The 22,392-nt window shown below is 43.4% G+C and overlaps 1 protein-coding gene across 1 annotated transcript; it reads right to left on the reverse strand.

Moving 5' to 3' along the window:
- Positions 1 to 742: 742 nt before the first annotated feature.
- Positions 743 to 12,946, reverse strand: HSDL2 (hydroxysteroid dehydrogenase like 2). The gene is made up of 11 exons (XM_084504510.1): positions 12,797 to 12,946; positions 10,149 to 10,312; positions 9,641 to 9,739; positions 9,399 to 9,513; positions 8,629 to 8,732; positions 7,517 to 7,615; positions 3,775 to 3,969; positions 3,263 to 3,334; positions 1,747 to 1,902; positions 1,523 to 1,651; positions 743 to 1,045 (listed from the first exon to the last, which is right to left on the reverse strand). Exons 1-11 carry the CDS (start codon positions 12,913 to 12,915, stop codon positions 933 to 935), a joined length of 1,365 nt encoding a protein of 454 aa, XP_084360636.1. The 5' UTR covers positions 12,916 to 12,946; the 3' UTR covers positions 743 to 932.
- Between the last annotated feature and the right edge of the window lie 9,446 nt (positions 12,947 to 22,392).

Below are 22,392 nucleotides of genomic sequence, written 5' to 3' on the forward strand. Positions count from 1 at the left end.
TTCCTGCTCGGGCAAACAACAAGGGGCTGAGGAGCTGCTGCTGCCCAACGGGGGGTGAGCTCCCCCCTGCCTCCACCCCAGGTTGTTACGCCTCGTTAGAGAGGAACACGTCTTCAGTGGTGAAGCAAGCACAACGGTCAATGTGAATTTTCTGTCTTATTACCAGAATTCAGCAAGGATGGACACTTCACCACGCAGGCAATCTCAGACGAGTGTGGGCTTGAAAAACTTGAAAACTATTGGACCATGAAGCGCATTAGGAAATAAATCCTCAGTCTTGCAAGCTTCTCGGCGTGCTTGGGAGACCTAAATGGCTGTCTGTCTGTGCAGGGCTGGCAGCTTAAACCTCCTGCAGCTACCTGCAGGGGCTGTGCGAGGCACGGCCCTGTCTGTGGCAGAGGATGGGGTGTGCAGCTGCGTGCACGTGTGCGTGCAGCTGTGCGTAACCTAACTCAGGGGTACCAGGCCTGGTGCAGGGAACACACCAAGGAAAGCACAAAATAGTAATGGGATGGCCACTTAGCAGGAGTACTTGGCACCCTGCAGAACTGACCATATTGCTCTCACCTGTGTGCCAGCACAGGAATCTCAGCATGGCATTTGTATCACAGGGTGACACTCGCTCCCCCCACCCTTCTTATGGGACATGCATGCAAGGAGCCACGTCGAAGGAAGCCCACTTCCAACGTGCTGCACAGTTCCAAAGGGGTAGAGGAAAAGACAACACGTGCAACCTAGCGTGTGTATTCTCAAGAAGGAATTAGTTTAATCAAGACAAACACGTTCTAGTCTTAATCAGACTCAGTTATTTCTTCTCTAACAGTCTCACATTTTATTCTTACGTATTATATTTCATTAAAAAGGACAAGTATTTAAAAACAGCATTGTCATTATACATGAAAGGCCAAAGTTCTGTGAGGAAGGCTTTCCCCTCAAAGTTTAGAGTTAAACTGCGTCAGCATCTTCTCCAGCTTTATTGCTAGTGCCATGTTACCTTTGATCTTTAACTTTCCTGACATGAAGGCCATGGTTGGCTTTAGTTTACCTAAAAAGAAGATACAAAATCAACAGGAAAGGAAGCGGAGACAGAACGTGCAGATGAAACCTTGGTACCCTAAAGTAGTATTTGGTGGCTACTTCGCTACCCAACTCTTGTAAAAGCAGCACACTTTTAGGAAAAACAGATGAGCGGTGTGCGGAAAAGAAGTCTAATGGATTGACTGGATGCTTTCGGAAACTATGGATGCTTTCTGGAGCTACACGCCCTGTGAAATCTCTCATAGCTACTTAAAGCGGGATCAGCTTCTCTGCTCTTTTTGTTCACACAGGTTAGAGTCCAGAAAAGCCCAAGGAATTCTATCCTACTTACACCCGAGCCCCCAGAAGCTAAATGCTCACCCAGATCCAGGACTACAAAGAGAAGAGCCAGCCGACTGAGCTACCAGCAGAATAAAACGATCCGAATAAAACATCCTGGGCACGAGACACCGCCGCCCCCCTGCTGCGTGCCTTTGTGACTCACCTGTGAACATTTTCACAAAGTCGCCACTCGACATGCTCATAACGACATCGGCCGTCACAGGAGGCTTTCCAAAGCCAGCGCTGCCATCGTTGGTTTTCAGGTCGATGTACCAAGTGCCTCCTCCCTCACCTGGGCACAACGGGGAGAACCAGCGGCAGTCGGCAGGCTGCCCTTGGCCGGGGGTGGGAGCGTGGGGAAGGTTTACAGGAGCTGGTCCTTCTTACCAGACAATTCAAACTGGAAGACGCCCTGCGTAGATTTCACAAATTCTTTACTGATGGCTCCCTGAATAACTCTGAATGTTTCTGCAACAGGACCTGAAGCAGATGCTGTACTGGATTCACTTGATTTCTTCTCCTCCTTGAATGCCTGGGAAGCACCTAAAAGAAATGGATTATTTTTTGCTGAAAGATGCACAAAACTATAAAACAGCATATCTCAACATATGGAGAAGACTTGGAAAAGCTTATATGCAACACTGTTGACCATAGGCAGTTTTTTAAGACTCATGCTTCTCAGTTGGGAAAATACCACTGAAATAACAAAATCTTCAATACTGATAAACAAAGTTTTCAGCACCTGGCTACTGAAACTGGTATACAGCACTAAAGGAAGTTCCGTGGTAAATATCTGACTTCTTACTATGTCAAAAGAAAAGTAAAAATGAAACCACAACAATTTCATTCTGACTGTTTACAGTTCATTCTTAATGTTTAACCAGCACAGTTTTTTATGCACTCAATATATTCCTGAAAGCTCAAACAACCAAAAAAAACCACATCAGTGTCTTTAGTAACACAGCCTTCATGCTGAAACGCTTACACATGTTATGTGTATTTCTAAGAATACAAATATTTTCAGTAACTCTTCTGCAAAAGCTGCTCAGCTGTTGGTCAATGTACTAACTTAACCAGCATTTTACCATACTGCAGTGAATATGCACATTTAAAAATTCAGAAAAGCAGTTGCAATTTACAAGGCTTATCATGTTGAATACCCTAAAATATGTTGTAGAAAGTTTGTTAGGTATCTTAAGTATCAGAAAATAATTAGGACTATTCTGTGAATTGCTACTAAATAACCTGGGTTCCATGGTGCAAGGGGTTAACAGCTTCTCTCTCTGGCAGAAAAGTCCTGGAGCATATGCACAAATTGTTTTTTTTAATGGGAAAGGGACTCTGCTCAAACTTAGCATCCTTCTTTCCTTCTCTCTATCTGTGTTGGCACAACAATGAAAACTACTCTGTATTCTTACTTGCTCACCAACCTGACACACTACAATTCCAAAAAAGCAATGAAAAAGCAAAACTGATGTTGTTATGAAAAAGATTTCTCTGTTTCACCTCATGGACATTCACGTCACACCTGACTGTGGGAATTTCATCTAAGAAGCAATGGAGGCTCCACATCAACTCCTTTCCTACAAATTTAGCAAGACAGATATAACACTCCTGCAACATATACTGTTTGCTATTGACTTTTTTTCAGCAATATTTACTTGTGACTTTCATACTACACAATTCAGATGGTTAAGAGAGGATTCTTCAAAACAAAGCAATAGTTATAAACCGTAAGTTACAGAGATGTGACAGTCCATAAATCATACACCCCAACTACAAAAGGGGTTTTGCCAAACAGCTTGTAGCCCAAATGCTTGGGAGAAAAGAAAGTAACCTGAAATACAGGAGGCATTTGTTATCACTTGGATTTATCAACTTGTACATGAGGAGCTTTCCCTACCATGGCTTTCTGGTTTCGTGGCTGTCATGTCAATTTCAGCATCCAAGAAGAAGTCAGGCATCAGGGGGTGACCTAGAGGGGAGTTAAAAAATGACAGTAAGTCCAAGTGAAGATGAACAGCACAAATAGAATCCACTTTGTATGAAACTACACCACAGTTTATATGTAAAATAAACTGCAATTTGAAGGAAAGACATACCATGAAATAACACGTTTAGGTTCTGGTTCATTTAAAATCAGACCTAGAGGCCTCTTACAGATGCAACGAGAAACATCTGAAGATGATACACAATCTCACTAATTGGTCAATAGTTATATATGCACCTATAGGGCAGGTGCATTTTATTTTTGTCAATAAATTTCTTTAATAGACATGTACAATTAGAGCCTCGCTGAACAAGCATGTGCTTTCCAGGAAGGCAAGTTACAGAAGTCGAGCCATGTGAATTTTTTACAGACTCACGTAAGAGGCCCTTTCTCAACTTACCTCTCATTTTAAAGATCTCTCTTACCTGGTGCAATTGCATAGACATCAAAATCCTTAACTCCTTCTTCTCTCAGCAGAACTTCATCAATAATGAAGTTTCCAGTGAAACTTTTCGGTTTTGTTAAAATGCAATATGCAGCATCTGCAAGGATGTCCGTTTTTCTGCACTGTTTCTCTATTCCAGATCCTCCCAACATATCCATAGCAGCTGTGTGTATAGCTGGAGAGTTTGGAGGGTAAGAAAATAACACTTTAACAATGACAACATGAAATTCCCATCTCTCTGGCCAGTGCATCTTCCTTTCACGTGAAAGGAAATCTTACAAAGACAAAACTAGGAAATACTACCCATGGACAAGCAGCAGTAAAAATAGAAAGCTATTAAAGGAATAAAAAGAAAAAGAATGAGAAAGACTCCTCGTGACATTCATCATGTCTCTCAAGCCTTCTGTCAATGCCCCACACACGGAGTTTTGCTCTTCCAAGCTGAGGTATGTACCTCATTTTGCTTTCATCCTCTTCCACAAAGAGGCTGCTCGGTTGCAGCTTTTGGCATTTGCCACATTATTAGTCTTCCCTCATACAGTTTTGCCTCATGTCTCTTTTGCAGCTTCTCTTCAAGACTCAACTCTCCGCCCTGCTCTTTTCTAAGTCCCAGGACAGATTTCAAATCATCTCCCACACTTGGGGATGACAGATCCTGGAGGCAGAAGGATAAACCTGGTTTTAAATTATTTTTGCTCACCTTCAGACGTTTCCATTCCACACAAAGCAACAGCAGCTTTGATGCAGAAATGATTGAAACATCACTTAAAATGATAAAGTAGGCACTGTACACACACAGACATGAGAAAGATCAAGTGAGTTCTGTCCACTCACGTATGAGGTTTATTGTACTCCTCTGTGGTGAGCGCTAGCCTCAGATTTCATTCACATTTGATCATCCTCAGCTTCGTTTTTTATTCCAAATCAAGTGAAATGCTATAAATAGCCACCTATAGATAAGTGGCAAATAGTTACACTGTACATACACCTAGGTCTTTTTCTCTTTTCTAAGGACAGTAAATAATCTTCAGGCCTTTCTTCAGCCCTCTGAAATGTGACCTACCCTGCACGATTTCTCTTAATTTTTTAAATTTTCTTTTTTAGTAACTACCAACAACTCAGAAGTTATTTCCATCAAATACATAGATGAAGTTTATTAGGTCCTTTTGACACGAGTATACCCCACTGCTCTGAGGATTCATTAACCTCTTCACTTTTCCTGGCCCATGTGCCTCCCACCTTCTTATTAGTGCCAAATGTTATCCTTCTAAACATAAGCCTACGAGCAGAGATTGATCCAGAAGGTTTTGAACATCTACTGCTGCATACTCTGGCTGCATATTTCACACAGAGCGCTGCTGGAGAAAATAATTCGTGCCAAATCTCTCTGTTTGGATGAGGTACTTTGGATGAATTCCTTCATCGTCCTTAACTCTCATAAATAATTTTCTATGCTTAATCAGTCAGTGAGCAAAAAAAACACAAAATATTAGCTAAAATATCACGTCCACTTATCAAAAAAAAAAAAAAAGAAAAAGGTTGCATGGCCTTATTCCAGATGACAAAGATAGATCCTGGGAAATCTCCATTGAAACTTCTGTGAGGTTTCCTTGGACTACTCCAGAAGCAAGCATGTGGAAGTGAGTGCATATTTCTAACTCCTTCAGAAATAACAAATAAAACAGAAACTCAAAGGCGATCCTTCACTTCACTGTCAAGAAGGCAATCCAGACCATGAAGTTATGTGTGCATTTGCTTTCAGCACACGAAAGATGAACAGTTTATCCTCTTCAAGATACACAGCATGCCTTAAAGACCTGCTCACTAAAATTCAACACCTCCAGCACTTCTCTTTCTTATGTCACAACTAAGGCAGATGACATTGGTGCCAAATACAAAGCTGTTCTTTCTGCTACCAACACCGGTGGGATGGGAACACCCCCAGAATTCCACACGGATAACCCAGCAGGAATGAGTTTTGCCAGAGAGTACGAAGACACCATCGCCAAACTCCAGAACTTAAAACTCCTTCCATTGCACCCAACACTCCCAAACCTCATGGGCAAAAAAAAAAACAGAAAACACAACGTTCCTGGGGCAGACATATATCAACTAAGAACTGCTTGTAAACAAGAATTTTCATTTTTACCCAAAATGTTACAAACAGAAGACCAAAACTATTAAAAATACTAGTTAAAAAAAAAAAAAAAAAAAGAATTAAGATCTTCAGATCGACTATATCTTCTTATTCTGCCTGGTGGATCGTAAGTAATTCAATGCCGTGAGGATTTAGCATCTATAGATAAACTGATCACTGATTACAAGCAACTAACATGTTCTCTTTGCTCGTCCAACCCTGAATAACTGAGCACATTCATTTAAAGAATTAAAATACATGATTGAACAGAAAAGTGTCAGGACACACTGTGCAGCTTTTTGACATTAAAATTTAAATATTTTTCACACGAGAGAATCTAGCATGATATTCATGCAGGTCTGGTATTGATGTAACTATCATTCAGGAAGTAATCCCTTAATAAAGTATTTTTATGAGTAAAACTCAGCACAAGCAGAGTTTACAAGACACCAACGTACTGGGAGAATTTACGATGCAAGTATCCAGACCAGTGAAAAACGACCTGATCTGACAGATACACCAACCTAAGCGTTCAGCTGAGTATCACTCAGAGCATTTCAGCAAAGAAACTCAGTTGACTTTGACTGAAATCATCAAGTTTTGCTCATACTCCTCACTTTAGGGGGAGCAAATCAGACAGTTTATACACTCAAAACTGTAATGGGCCTGCAACTCCTAACAGGAAAGTGCTGAAACGCTCCCGGGTACAAACGTTGCTTACAACTGGAGCACTAGCCCCAGAAGAGGCTCTTGCTTCATTATTTTTATTTCTTCCTCTTTCGTTTCTTCCTGCCCCTCTGCCTCTCTCACTGCTTAATTCCGCATTAAGGGAATAAGCTTTGCTGTTGTAATGTATCCTCACGTAGTGAGTGGGGCCACACCATCAAAAGGGCAAGATTTTAAGGGCTCTCTGATTTTAATGACATCCGTATTATTTCTGCAGATAGATGTGTTTGGGATGAAGGGACATGCGTCTTTGTCCAGCAAGGACTAAACCTCGAAGCACAGCCCCGATCCTCACTGCTCCGCAGACGACAAACTGGAGCTAACAGTTTGGGAACACCGAGCTGTTTTTCTACTTTACAGCTCTACATCCTGTGACTTGCAAAAAGATGGTTGAGTGAACAACTATTTGCTGGCCCACTGTGCCAAAACTTCTAGAAGGAGGATTTTTTTTAAAAAAATTACCTCTACAAAGATATGTCTCTTGCCAGTTTCACCTACCTCCTGGCAATCTAACCAGCAGGGAACTCTAAATAGTACTGCAAATGAAAGCATGCTGGTACTTCTGTGGTCCTATCCAAACCAGAACTCTGGGCATATGAAAAGGAGCACAGTCAGGCCAAGTGGAAGGGCTGAATGGGTTGCAGTTAGGCTGAAAACAAGTTGGGATCAAAGTGGCAATGGTCTAGTGAGAACTAGGAATGAAAACCAACATCCACGCAGGTTGAACAAAGAATACGCAAAAGAATTGCCTGGTGTCCTGAATAATTTCCAGAAGAAGCTGAGAGTGTATTTAAAGCTAAATAAACCAAGCTGTATTAGACAAAATATAAAAATTATTTTATCATCATAAAAAAATCACCTGTTTTAGGCCATAAAGCATTGACAGCAACTTCTCCTCTAAATTCTTCCGCCATCCCCAAGACGCACATGGACATTCCGTATTTAGAAATGGTGTAAGCTACAACAAGAAGTACATAAACAGCCTGTATTTAGTAGGATAAAAATATATGGTCTATCAACAGAACTTGAATTTTCTGCCCTTCAAAGTTAAAGTTATTTCTTTATATTTTAAATTAACTTTTTGGAGACAAAGCAGTATCTTCCCAGAGCAAAAATTTCTCCCTTCCTCCCCCGTACCTCGGCAGATACAAACTGTAGTCTGTCATCTCTTCACTGCAAGTAAATGAGCTAAAAGATGAGCTAAGCATCTTTTGGCAAATAAAAACAATGACTGAAGCTCAACTTTATGGTGTTGATATTGTATTTTTATACACACACTGACAGCAGCTCCATTTTTTCTGCAACACAGTAGCTGCTTATGATCGAACTGGTATTTTAGTGAAGGGAAAAAAAAAAAAAAAGAAAAGAAAAATGAAGAGGAAGAAAAAAGGACATTCTAAATCCTTCTTTTCTATTTTGAGAAGGGAAACTTTTAGGGGGAAAGAACTTGGACTTGCTGGGGGAGTTTTACAGGACAAGCATCTAAAATTGAAAGCTATTCAACAAGCTTAAAATGAACAACATATGTTCTAGTCTAAACACAGAATGAGGTCTCTTTCACACCTCAAAATAATTTCCAATTAAAAATACAGCCTTGAGCTTTATTTCTATTAAGACAAACATGAAGCTGAAACTGTAAGAAAACAGATTTTGCTTTTTTAATTCTTTGTGGAACAGAAAACACTGCGCTGTCTTAAGAATTCCTATGGAAAAGCACAGTCTCTTAACTGTAGAGCATCCTTAAAAATAGAAGGACGTATTAGGCCATGAAACTTGCACTGTGTTTTCCCACAAAACAGTTTTTTTTTTTTTTCATGTGAGGTGCAAAAGACTCTGGGGAACCATTACAGGCAGTCTGTACCGAATGCTAAGAACTTGAGATCTGGTGTTCTGGACTGGCATTCCTGCACATTTCACCAGTTATTTATGTGGTCCTCAAAAATAACAGCAAAGCCCCCGACTGCCACTCACCACAATGATTTTTGAACCACATGGGATTCATATTCATAGGTGGGCTGAGGTTGAGGATATGGGGGTTCTTACTCTTCCGCAAGTATGGAAGGCATGTCTTGGACCTGGAAGACAGAAACCAGACAAGTCAGTCCCCTCTTACTTTACAGAACATTCTTCCTTACAATAAAAAATGGCAGAACACTATTTTGACTTTCGTGAAGATCCAACACTAAGCTGAAACCTTGCCCTCGTATCAAACATTTAACTGAGAAACAGAACAACAGAAAAAGTCTGTCCTAGCTCACTTACCTCAGCAGTAGCATTCATGCCTGGTGACTTGGCTACCTCATCCGAACAGTGCAGCAGCACCACCTAAAGCAGATTTCCCAGATTTTGTGCAACACCATGCTGCAAGAACAACTTTCCTTTACGAGCACGGAGCTGCTTACAGTTCAGCTTTCAGAAGCAGACAACGCAGGGTGGAAGTACAGGCCCACCACCCCGCAGCCAGATTTATTGCTTCCTTTCCATTGCTCTCTCTACCTGCTGTTGACATGCTGTGCATGCCTCTCTCTAATTCAGCAGGCTGATCGTGTGTGTTTTTAAACTACCCTAATGACAACTCCTTCGCTGATCTTTAGCAACAGAACTTCCAGGAACATTATGCCTGATAACCAGATTCATCTGCAGAAAGCACCTCAGGTAAACTGAGGTAACCTTTTTTTGTTAATGTGTTAAAATTTGTTAAATTTGTTAAAATTACTTCTCTCTCCTTTCTCAGCACTTACGTGAGGTAGGTTCCTCGTACGTTGACATCCATCATGAGGTTGACCTTCTTTGTCTCTGTTTCCAAAGTGCCAGTCAGAGAGATGGCACTTGCATTGTTCACCAAAATATCAATCCCTGGTTTTAAAATAAGCCGTTTCACTTTAGCAGTTCAGAGACAAAGAGCAGGAGTAAAGCAGGCTGCTCTTTTCTCTTGCTGTTTGAACAATCTGCCTGTTGACCTTTCCCCCACATCCCAGCATACCTCCAAAAGTCTTCACAGCTTTCTCCACAGCATTAATAATTTGCTGTTCTTCCCTCACGTTAACGATGCATGGCAAAGCCTTTCCTCCAGCCGCTTCAACTGCATTAATTAGAAAATAAAGCATTTAAAAATTGTCTCTCAGGTTGAACAAACAGTCTGCTGAGAACCTCTCATCCAGTGAACCCGTCGAAAATGAGACTCTCACATTGTGACCTTTTCACAGGTCGTATAAAGAACAGGGAAGCCAGAACCCAAGCCTAATGCTGAGACTGTGTATGGTACAACTAGATGTCTCAATTAAGGCAGCATTTTCACTTCTGCACACATATGTCTTCATCATTATTACAGTCTGATAACTCACAGAACTCCTAGGAGGCAAGAGAGCCAGGTAAGCGTATTGTTTTAAAGCTGAGGGAGTCTGAGCAGCCTCCCACTTGCTTACAGAAATTAAGCTAGGACACGCACGCAGCCCAGCACCAGAAGCCCACCCTCATTTGTTACAACTTACTCTCTGCTGCAGCAGTGTAGATAGTCCCTGGAAGTTTAGGATGGGGCTCAGCTGTCTTGGCAGCCACCACGATGTTTGCACCATCCTTGGCAGCTTTCAAGGCAATGGCTTTGCCAATGCCTCGGCTTGCGCCCGTGATGAAGAGAGTGCATCCTGCTAGTTTCCTAAAGATAAACAGGTAAGAGGGGGAACAAAGCAAAACCTGTAAATCTCTGACTTTTAGCACTCTTCAAGAACAAAAACAGCCAGCACGGTCTTCCAGCCAGCCGACTGCCTTCCACATTGTACAATGAAAACATACCCAAAATACGGATGAGATGGATAAAGCTACAGCAAAGCACAGTCCTGCACCAGCCCTGAAGACAAGGTGATGTTCCAAGCTAATAAACACAGCAAAGCAGGAAGGTTACACGGGTCACCCAGTGACCTTTTTGTACCATGATCCAGCACTGCTTACAACAGAGCTGCTTAAGTTCTCCAAAACCAAAAAAGGAGCCAGCTGTAAATCGAAATGCCAGTTTCTAATGACGTGACACTCCTCCGCAGCTCTCTGCAATTCACTTCTCACAGCCCTCTACACGCAAAGAACTGCTGTAAAGCTCAGGACCAGAATCACAATACCAGCGCAGGGTGCCAAAGATGAGTGCCAGAAATCTCATTTTCAGAAAGGCATTTTTTCTCTTGAAGTTTTTACACTAAACTCAACAGTTTCCCAGTAACTATGTTTAATGTAATAGGTCACCACAAAAATCAGTCCAATCAAAACCCCCGGAGAAACGAACAGATTTTGGGGTGTCAGAAGACATTTTTCTTACACATATAATGTTGCTGAATCTTAAGAGCTAAGAATTCAACTCTAACTTGGGACATACTTGGCAATAAAGCCTCTTAGACCACAGGTTTTCCAAACGAAGGAATGTGGGCTGTGGTGCTCTGCAGAAAACTTGTGCTGCTTTTCATAACCGAATGAAAAATAACAAGAGGTCTAAATTTTCAACCCCGGTTAATGAATGAATACAAACCATGTGCTACAGCAGTGTCACCACTCACTCACATCACGAATGTGATGTGGTTTTATTTTCAGTCTGGGCTACACTTGATTTAATTACCATTCCTCCAGGTCTCAGTTTTCTCCCTCTGGTCTGAGAACATCCCCTCTAAAGCAACCTCAAGGAGGGTATTTGCTCTCAGAAGACTGAAAACTGAAACGAGGCAGGAAGGGGCAGAAAATCTTCCCCTGCAACAGCAATCTTAGTCACCAGCAGGGTCCCACAAGTCGGTGAAGCCCTGCAGACGCCAATTCAAGCAGCTGCCTTCTGCAGAATTGGGTTCTAGAGAGGCACGGGAAGAAAAATCTCAAAATACATTGAGTCGCAAAAAAATGCTGCCTAGAGTTGAGTCACAGGCACAATGAGGAAAGATCATCTCTGTAATTCATCACATATGAAACGCCAGAGAGATCAGTGGTGCTCTCCACCTGCTAAAGGAAAGCAAACATGTTACTCGTCTTCCAAAAACGCCCAAAAGCAGGATTCCCTGAACCACTGGCTCATCAGACTTGTCCTGGCTCTTGGGAAAACCATGGGCCAACACAGACCAGCTGGTCAAGCCCAGAGGTGGGGGTTAGCAAGTCATACTCTGCCTTGGAGGCCAGTATTAAGTCAGGTCTCCTCCAGCACCAGTCGTGTCCATCACCTTTATCACCGGCCTGGAAGAGACGACAAAGTACACTTGGCAGGGAGGACAACTGGCTGATGTGCTTGAGGGCTAGGCTGCCTTCCAACTGGGAAGGAAGGGTCCCTGCAGTGACACAGTGGAGAGGGAAGCACACAGCTGGAAAGGGATGGGGACACTTGGCAGGGAGCAAGCTGAGAGTACCCCAGCAGCACCCCGGGATGCAGGAGCACCATACCCAGCAGATGGAGGGTCACACTTGGACCTTGGGGAAGGTCAGGTCACAGAGCTGGGGCCAAGACGGCCCGAGCTATCTGCAGCCTGGGAGACTGGTTCTTCAGACCCAGGTGGATGTGACCCAGAGCAATCCAGACCGACCTGACGGCTGGTTTTGGGCAGGACTCTGAGCTGGAGACCTCTCCAAGCCCCTTCCACCCTGCGTTACTCTGCGACTGGAGGAACCCACACAGATTCAACTCCTTGGCCCAGATCATGACTGTTAAAAATATCAGGAAACATTGTACTCATTCCAGTTATATTTTCACTGTCTTTTTTTTCCTTTTTTTTTTTTTTTTTCTTTTCCTTGCCACTTTTCCGCACAGCCTACACGAACCCTCCTCCCCAGGCTTACAGCCACCACCGACCGCATTCACGCCCTAGGGGTCCTCCCGTCCTTCACACGGAGCTCGCATTTCTTTCGGAAGCCCACAGAAACACTGCTTACCAAAACATGCAAAAACTTAACAGGAAAAACTCATTTTCAGGAACAACTCTCACACACACCCCGCGGAGGCGCCGCGCAGCTCGCACCCGAGCCCCCAGCAGCTGCCCCCCTGGCGGCACGTCCCCTGGCGGCACACCCACCGCCGGGACGCCCCCCGGCCCCAAAACCCGTCCTCCCTATGGGTCCCCCTCGCTGCTCTGCCCCGTCCCCAGCCCCATGGAGAAGGAAGGAGGGAGGCCAAGCGCCTTACCCCGTGTTGGGCAGCATGGCGGAGCGGGGACGGGCCGCCCGGGGCCGCCCCTTCACGGCGCAGCCGCCGCGGCCGGGAGGCGGTGGCAGGGCGGTGAGGGCGGCGTGAGGAGGGGACATGGGGGTGGCAGCCTCCCAAAGTGTCCCCACAGCCCCTCACCCCGCTGGCACCCCCGGCCCCGAGCTGGGAAAAAGAAGGGGAAGGAGACGGGGAAGGGTTTTTGATGGCTTGGGGAGCGGTCGTGGGTGACCCCCCCCGCTCTGCTGTTACCCCGTGTCGTGGCACGCAGCCTTTGGTCTCCTGAGGAAGAGCGGGGAGAAAGGGAGAAATTTGGAGACATTTGGATACATTTCTTCTCAGAAAGAGCAGTCAGGCACTGGGACGAGTTGCCCAGGGAGGTGGTGGAGTCACCGTCCCTGGGGGTGTTCAAGGAAAGGTCGGAGGTGGCACTTTGGGACATGGCTTAGTGGGTGACATTGGTGGTAGGGGGGTGGTTGGACCAGATGCTCTTGGAGGCCTTTTCCAACCCTAATGTTTCTATGAAAACGTGACCATTCGGAAGGAGGTAGCTTCACACAAACATTTCATTTCATGAGGAGGTCTTTCAGATCAGTTACCAGCTCTTGTGGTCCCTCCCAGCCGCAGCTGCGATCAATTTGCTTCTGCCCGGCCAGTGTCCCTAGCCCTGCCCCGTTTATTTGAGTTGGTTTCAGCACTACACTGCCACCTAAGTCCATTTATTGCTATTTTATATTGTAAGTCCCAAGGTCAATGTAGAAATAGGCACAAACTTCTGACTTTTCAGATGAAAAATGAGGCATTCGAATCATTTCCTCCGTTTTTCACTGCTGACAAACGTGCACCCAAATGAACAGTGATATTACTTCAACTTAGTATGAGAATTTTTAGCGGAAGAATCATCATGTCTAAAATATTCCTCTTAAACACACTGTTATTTGACTGGTATGTTAAAAAAAAAAAATGGAATTGGACACAAGACAGCGAAGGATGAGAAATTTTCTGTGTACATTGCCACTAGGAGCACTTCCCACATTTGGCTCAAACTCAGTTTTCATGACAGAAACACATACACATTTCCTTAAGGAAATAATGGGTACGAAGGCACCCAACATGTGATGTACGGGAATTTCTTTTCCAGGGAGGAGCAAATTAGCTTGGTAAGCTGGGATGGAGCAGAGTGCTCAAACAGGCAGTGACAGAGAGCAAGCAGAGGAGGAGATACGACTGTAATGGGACTGCAGCTGATGGGGAAACACACCTGGGAACAACTAAGAAGCAATGCACTGACTCCTGCACCACTTGTCTCATCACCAAAGGGGATGCTTGTATGTGCAGTGATGGTATTGGAGATGGGGGAGAGTGGAGGAGGGGCGTGCAAAGGTGAGCTGAGGTATTTTTTTCTAAGTGCTTGTTTGTTTTCCTTAATCAAAGCTAAAATCAATAATTAAACACTTATACTAATTGGCAATAAATTCAATTGCTTGGAATTCCTCAAACAGGACAATGCATGTGTTATTGTTTAACAGCTTGTTGGAGCTGATAATTTCTAATGATAATAAATTTCCTTTGTATTTCAAGTTTTCTTCTTTTCTGCCCAGAACTTGGATTCCATTCAAGCTATTTAGCAAAGATTAAAATAAAATAAAATAAAATTAAAATAAAATAAAATAAAATAAAATAATAAAAAAACATGTTTCAGATTTAGGGTGTATGATTTATGGAAGTGAAAGCAGTGTCTGTACTTCATGTCAGGGAAAGCACATTACCATTCTGCAGGACTGTGAAAATTTCATGGTTTAAAATCAATACCAATAATCAATAATCAATAATCAATTTTGAATAATCACTTTTTTTTTTGTCCTGAAGATCACATGTAAAAGATTGCTGGAAAAAATAAAATAAAATAAAATAAAATAAAATAAAATAAAATAAAATAAAATAAAATAAAATAAAATAAAAAGTAAACACCACGTTTTGCAAGAGTGTCATACAATCCATCTTGCTGGATTTATACAAACAAACAACCTCTTGTGCCTTAGCTCTTAGATAAAATGGAGAATTTTTTTTTTTTAGGAAAGCATCAACATTGATTTTTCAGAATTATAGTTTATCAAGCAGTGGAGGGAAAGTAAGAATGCTGAATAGGTTTTGATAGAAGTGTCAAGAGAGGGATGACAAAAGGGCACAAGGGTGCTACATTTGAGCAGAGTCTTTTTCCCTTGAAAATATTATTTGTGCATATGCTCTAGCTCTTCTCTGTGAGAGATTGATGCTGTTAACTCCCTGAACCTTGCAGTCCAGGTTGTTTGGTAGCAATTCACAAAACAATCCTAATTACTTTGTGATGCATAAGACCTAAACAACTTTCTATAACATTTCTGAGGCTGTTCAACTTCATGAGACTTGTAAATCGCAAATGCTGTCCTTTATTGCTACATGTGGATGTTTCCTGCAGTGTAGTAAAATGCTGATTAAAGTTGTGAATGGACTTAAGGCCTGCCGACTGCCGCTGGTTCTCCCCGTTGTGCCCAGGTGAGGAAGGAGGCACTTGGTACATCGACCTGAAAACCAACGACGGCAGCGCTGGCTTTGGAAAGCCTCCTGTGACGGCCGATGTCGTTATGAGCATGTCGAGTGGCGACTTTGTGAAAATGTTCACAGGTGAGTCACAAAGGCACGCAGCAGGGGGGCGGCGGTGTCTCGTGCCCAGGATGTTTTATTCGGATCGTTTTATTCTGCTGGTAGCTCAGTCGGCTGGCTCTTCTCTTTGTAGTCCTGGATCTGGGTGAGCATTTAGCTTCTGGGGGCTCGGGTGTAAGTAGGATAGAATTCCTTGGGCTTTTCTGGACTCTAACCTGTGTGAACAAAAAGAGCACAGAAGCTGATCCCGCTTTGTTAAGTAGCTATGAGAGATTTCACAGGGCGTGTAGCTCCAGAAAGCATCCATAGTTTCCGAAAGCATCCAGTCAATCCATTAGACTTCTTTTCCGCACACCCCTCATCTGTTTTTCCTAAAACTGTGCTGCTTTTACAAGAGTTGGGTAGCGAAGTAGCCACCAAATACTACTTCAGGGTACCAAGGTTTCATCTGCACGTTCTGTCTCCACTTCCTTTCCTGTTGATTTTGTATCTTCTTTTTAGGTAAACTAAAGCCAACCATGGCCTTCATGTCAGGAAAGTTAAAGATCAAAGGTAACATGGCACTAGCAATAAAGCTGGAGAAGATGCTGACGCAGTTTAACTCTAAACTTTGAGGGGAAAGCCTTCCTCACAGAACTTTGGCCTTTCATGTATAATGACAATGCTGTTTTTAAATACTTGTCCTTTTTAATGAAATATAATAAGGCCTGGTGGCTCTGAGTTAGGTTACGCACAGCTGCACGCACACCTGCATGCAGCTGCACACCCCATCCTCTGCCACAGACAAAGCCGTGCCTCGCACAGCCCCTGCAGGTAGCTGCAGGAGGTTTAAGCTGCCAGCCCTGCACAGACAGACAGCCATTTAGGTCTCCCAAGCACGCCGAGAAGCTTGCAAGACTGAGGATTTATTTCCTAATGCGCTTCATGGTCCAATCGTTTTCAAGTTTTTCAAGCCCACACTCGTCTGAGATTGCCTGCATAGTGAAGTGTCCATCCTTGCTGAATTCTGGTAATAAGACAGAAAATTCACATGACCGTTGTGCTTGCTTCACCACTGAAGACGTGTTCCTCTCTAACGAGGTGTGACAACCTGGGGTGGAGGCAGGGGTAACTCACTCCTCTTTGGGCATCTGGGCCGGGGTCTGGCCCTACGGCAGCTCCCCAGCTCCTCGGTGTCTGCTTGAGCAGGAGGGAGCAGCGTGGCTGGTTTGTGTGAGGGCTGGCATGAACTCAGCAAGGGCTGTGCATGGCATAGGAGACAGAGCTGGCCTAGCACTGGAAGCTATAAACTGGAAGTTTCTACTGCTTTTTTTCTAAGTAGCTAATGAAGATTTTGTGAAGAAGTTGTGGCACTGTTTTATAACTGTAATTTCCTCATTTCTCACTATTCGAAACTGTTCTGAACCTCCTTTAGCAAAACTTCAAAATGGTTAGAAAGTAATAGACTGATCATGAAAAAGAAGTTTTACATTGCGTAAGTTAGTCATTATGATTAAATCCTCAAAAAAAAAAAAGGAATCATTTTTAATTCCAAGAAGACCTGGGAAGGCAAATTCTTCTTCAATTAATCAGCCTCCTCCTTTTCAGAGAAGTACTTCAATGTTATTTTATATATCTAATAAATATTTGTATATATACAGAAATGCTTTATTAGGCTGAGGTATTAGAAAAGGACAATATTTGAAGTGTGATTTAGCATTTCTACAATGTGGATAAAAATACCAAGCATATACCAAAGAGGAATTTCTAAAAACTGTTTCTGATTCTTCTTTTTAGGTAAAGGTAAATTTAGGTTGAGGTAAACTAAAGGTAATCATGGCATTCATTTTAGGAAAATTAGGGGCTAAATGTGACATGGCACTAGAAATGAGTCTGTAAAAGATGCTGCTACAGTTTGTCTTCATACTGTGAGGGGAAAGTGTTGCTAGTGGGATGTTGGCCTTTCATGCTTTTTGGACTACTATTTTAAAATGTCAGACCTTCTTTTTCCTTGGTGCAGTGGATGTGTGGGTAAAATGTAAAATTGTTTGTGAAAACATAACTCAGTCTGATTGTAATGCCCAACACACAACACTTGTTTCTTGCTATAATGATTACAAGAGAAATGATATCCCAAATGTTTTATGTTTTAATGTGTGGAGTTGTTGGTTTTTTTTGGTTTTCACTTTTTCCACGGACAGCAAACTGTGCTCAGTTACTGTGAGATGTACACCACCTAATACAACATGATTTCTTACAATATTACCATGTCTTTGAATTAGCTGACAAGTGATAAGATATGAAATCTGATCCCAGGATTGGGGTACACGTAACATATTTCCATTGTACAGCTAGGGTGGAACTCCAAAGTAACTTTCCCTCTGACTGGGATACAAATAACATTTTTTCTCCTATACAGGTCAACGATGTTCACAAAACTTGTAGGAACTGGCCCTCTCTATCAGATGCGATTAAAAAAGACCAGTGATCTCAAGCTATTGAAAATCATTGAAAATATGAGGTATTTTGAAACCTGCAGATATTAGAAAATGTTCTTGAAATCAAAGTATATTTCTAAACACAGCCCTGCAACACTACAGGAACTGAAGCAGATCAAAGAACTTGAGTAACAAGAGCAAGGCTGTTTACTTTTATACCCATTTCATCATCAACACCCACGCCTTAGCAGTTTTCTGTGCAACTGCTCTGCCAAAGCATTTTGTTTTTCAGGATTGCTGGGTGAGAGGTGTGGGGAGGAGGGAAGGGTGAGTTGCAGCACCCTACTCATTAACTATATCCTGCAACCCAAAGGCTGAACGTGCCCGTTTGGTTCCCTGCTGATGCCTGCAGTAAGACATGTGTGTGTTTCTTGTGCATTCGGCAACGCTGTTCCTGCACAACGTGGCTGGGAGCTGTGAATGTCATTTGATGAGGCACTCTGCTGTCTGTGTAATCCTAGAGGAAGGTGTCTTCTTTAGAAGGAAAGTGCTTTTGTTGGAGATGGATCCACAGCAGTGCAGAGCTGTCTCTGACTGTTTCTTCTCTCCCTAGTAGATCTGTGGTGTTTACTGCGTGACAAAAGAGTGAGAGCTCACAGTGCTGGTCTGGGTGATACTGTTGGCAAACAGATCAGGGCTGTGTCTGACCACTGCTGTGGCTGTGTAATTGCTGATGCTGGGGAGAGAAGGGCAGGGACTACCACATCCAGCACGCTGATTGCTATAAGCTGTTAAGAGTTCCAGCCTAATGGGACAAGCAAGCAGGGAAAAAGGAAAAACAGAAAGCTTGGATCTCTGCTTTTCAATGAAATGTGTTTATGCCGTGCTACTTGACCCAGGTAAGTGTGCATCCCAAGGGCAGCACCGTGAGCATGTGGGGAGGTAGCCCACTGCCTCCCCTTTAGGAACAGTCCTTGTAACAGGGGCTGGTGGTGCTGAGTAGTAGGCATACTTGATCCTTGCTTAATGAACTTCCATGTTATGTCATTCCTGGAGTTTCTGCTGTAAACAGACAGGGCCGAAAAGCGTGCCAATCTGCTGGGCACTGCAAGGACAAGACCTGCAACGGGTGCTGAAACTATTGCCGGTCTTTGCATCCCACAGAGGATTTCTAAATGAGGATAGAAAATGTGCTAGTTTTTAATCTGTTGCTCAGTTCACGACCTTCCTGCGTGCCAGCAGAGGGAGCACACAGCACACGAGACGAGCCACACCACCCGGCTGCGGGAATGTCCCCGGCTGGAAGGGACCCTCCAGGATCCTCCTGGCCCCACACAGGCCCTCCCCAAAATCAACCCGTGTGCCCGTTTGTTGCCCAAACGCTCTGCCACCATTTTTGGGTGCTCTCAGTAGTTTTGTATCCTTATATTGTGGCACCCAAAACTGCACACAGTGCCCCAGGTGAAGCCACGCTAGCACAGAGCAGAGCGGGACGGCCGCCTCCCTCACCCAGCTAGCAGTGCTGTGCCTGATGAGCCCCAGCCCCGTCCCTGCTCCCGATGCCTTTTTCTTGAACCTTTCCCTAACCCCCAGCCTGACCCTCCCCTGTCCCAGCTCCATGCCGTCCCCTCGGGTCCTGTCGCTGTCCCCAGAGAGCAGAGCTCAGCGCCTGCCCCTCCACTCCCCTCATGAGGCCGCCATGAGGCCTCCCCTCAGCCTGCTCTGCTCTGGGCTGAACACACCAAGGGACCTCAGCAGCTCCTCAAGTCTTGCTCTCTAGACCTTTCACTACCTTCGTTGCCCTCCTTTGGACATTCTCTAATAGTTTTATGTCCTGCATATTTTGTGGCACCTGAAACCACACGCAGTGCTTGAGGTGAGGCCACATTTCACAGAGCAGAGCAGGACAGTCACGTCCCTCCACCAGCTGGCAGTGCTGTACCTAAGGCACCCCAGGGTGTGACTGGCCCTCCTGGCTGCCCGGGCACACTGTTCACTCATCTTTGATTTTCCATTGACCAAACCTCCCAGATCCCTTTCTGTGGGGCTGCTCTCCAGCCTCTTGTGTCCCTGTCTTGCTCCAGGGTTGCCCCGTCCCAGCTGCAGAATCTGGCATCTGCTCTTGTTAAACTTCATATTGTTTCATGTATAGATATGAAACTTCATATATATAAAAATGAAACTTTACATACTTCATATATAAACTTCATATAGCCAATTGTTCACCCCTTGTGTTATGTATTTCTCTAGCTGTGTGCTGGGCATTTTGTCCAGAAGGACACTGTAAGAGACAGTATCAAAAGCTTTGCTGAAATCCAAAAAGATTACATCAACTGACTTCCCTTGGTCAAATAGGCAAGTAACCGTGCTGTAAAATGAAGTAAAATGCATTAAACATTGTGAATGCATTCCCATTGTGAACCCATGTTGGCTCTGATTAATGAGTGTGTTGTCTTTCAAGTGTTTTTCAGCAGCTCCCAAAATAACCTTCTCCACAAGTTACCAGGCTCTGAAGTGAGAGTGGCAGGCCTACAATTACCAGGGTCTTCTTTCTTGCCCTTCTTGAAAACTGGGACATTTGGCAGCTTCCAGTTGAGACCTCCCCAGATTCCCAAAACCACTGAAAATAATTAAAAGTGTTTTTGTAATAACATTATCCGGCTCTTGCATTATGCTGGGATGAATCCCATCAGGCCCCACAGACATGTGCATCCAGCTGGGGCAGCAAATCCCACATGAACACAGAGTTTGCTGGGAGTTTATCATTTCTGCACATGCAGGACAAAATGCTATTCTTGCCAGGCTTGCTGCAGTCTCACCACAGGGAAAGGGACACTAATGAACATCAATACATTTTTTCTTCTCTTGGTAGGTTCGAGGAGGAAATCAGCAGAATGCAAAAATCCTTACCTGTGCCTTGCAGCCTCTCTCTCACCTCTCTTCCCTCACAAGTATGAAATGCCCTCTGAGAGGAAGTCCTTGCTGTGGACCATGAGTGAGCATCCATTTCTCAGTGCCAGAACAGCAGGCTTGTCATATTCATGTGACCCACCAAAATAACCGGTGAGAAAGTAATACTTTATTATCAGGAAGAGACGTGGTATAGAAGAACATTAGCTTGAATTTGTAAGTTTTTGGCAAAATTAAAAACTGTTGAATTGTAGAATCATTAAGGTTGGAAAAGACCTTCAGGATCATCTGGTTCAACTGTTCCCCTACCACCAATGTCACCCACTAAACCATGTCCCCAAGCACCACGTCCAACCTTGCCTTGAACACCCCCAGGGATGGTGACCCCACCACTTCCCCGGGCAACCTGTCCCAGTGCCTGACTGCTCTTTCTGAGCAGAAATGTCTCCTCATTTCCAACCTAACCCCCCCAGCACTACTTGAGGCCATTCCCTCTGGTCCTGTCACTGGTTACCTGTGAGCAGAGGCTGACCCCCAGCTCCCCACACCTTCCTTTCAGGCAGCTGCAGAGAGCAATGAGGTCTCCCCTGAGCCTCCTCTTCTCCAGACCAAACACCCCCCAGCTCCCTCAGCCTCTCCTCATGGGACATGTGTTCCCAATCTTTATAATGGGTTGTTGCTTAATTTAGTTCTGCATAGCATTTCATGCTAGAATAAGATGTTGATTTATATAACTAAGTTAAGAAATAACTAACTAGATTAAGTAACTAAAGCAGTAGTACATAAATCACTATTTTTTTTAATCAATGGTTAGAAAGCACTTGAGAAAGTATTTGCAAGTAACGTGCTTTTTCTCTTGATTTTTGCACTTTTATACTTTCATTGTAATCTTCTTTTGAGGAATATTTTCATTATTTTTTTTGGGGGGGAGGGATAAGAAAAAGTAACTTTTTTTTTTTTTTTTTTCCTAAAAATAAAATGCAAAATTTATCTCTGGGAAGACTCTTCATGCTGCAGTCTGGGGTATGGTTACCTGCAGAATCTTTCTGTATCTTTTCTGTGTGTAGAATTTGTGTGTTCTGAATCTTTTACGTCTATTTGAAAAGAATAACTAATTTAACTAATTTCCTCTGAAATATGCAATGTCATGCAGATACATAAAGTACACTTAAACATTTCCAAAATCTAGATGAAATATATGGTACATTGCTGTTACGTTTAAATAGTCTTGGATGATTTGCTTCCCTCTCTCTCTCTCTCTTTTTTTTTTCTTTTTTTTTTTTAATTGTTTTTGTTAAGCAAGATTTTCCATCTTATGTTGCACAATAATTTTGACTTAATGAGTCTCAAAATAAAATTTCATTTATCAGTGTATTTTTAGTCACCAGCCTGTAAGTTATGTTATACGGGTATTGATGGCAGAGAGCCTTGCTATGAAACAACAGTGAAAACCTCCTGGGAAGCTGATGTCTTAATTGGATTCAATCAGAGTTTAGGATTACTTTTACCGTAGGATCAAAGCCTACTTACAAACTAGTGCTTGGTTGCACTTTCCAAAATTGCTTTTTAAAGCAGATTTTCACCCACTCGTCTTTTGGAGCAAACTTC

The sequence above is a fragment of the Aythya ferina genome (genome assembly GCF_964211825.1).
Source record: "Aythya ferina genome assembly, chromosome: Z".
NCBI lineage: Eukaryota > Metazoa > Chordata > Aves > Anseriformes > Anatidae > Aythya > Aythya ferina.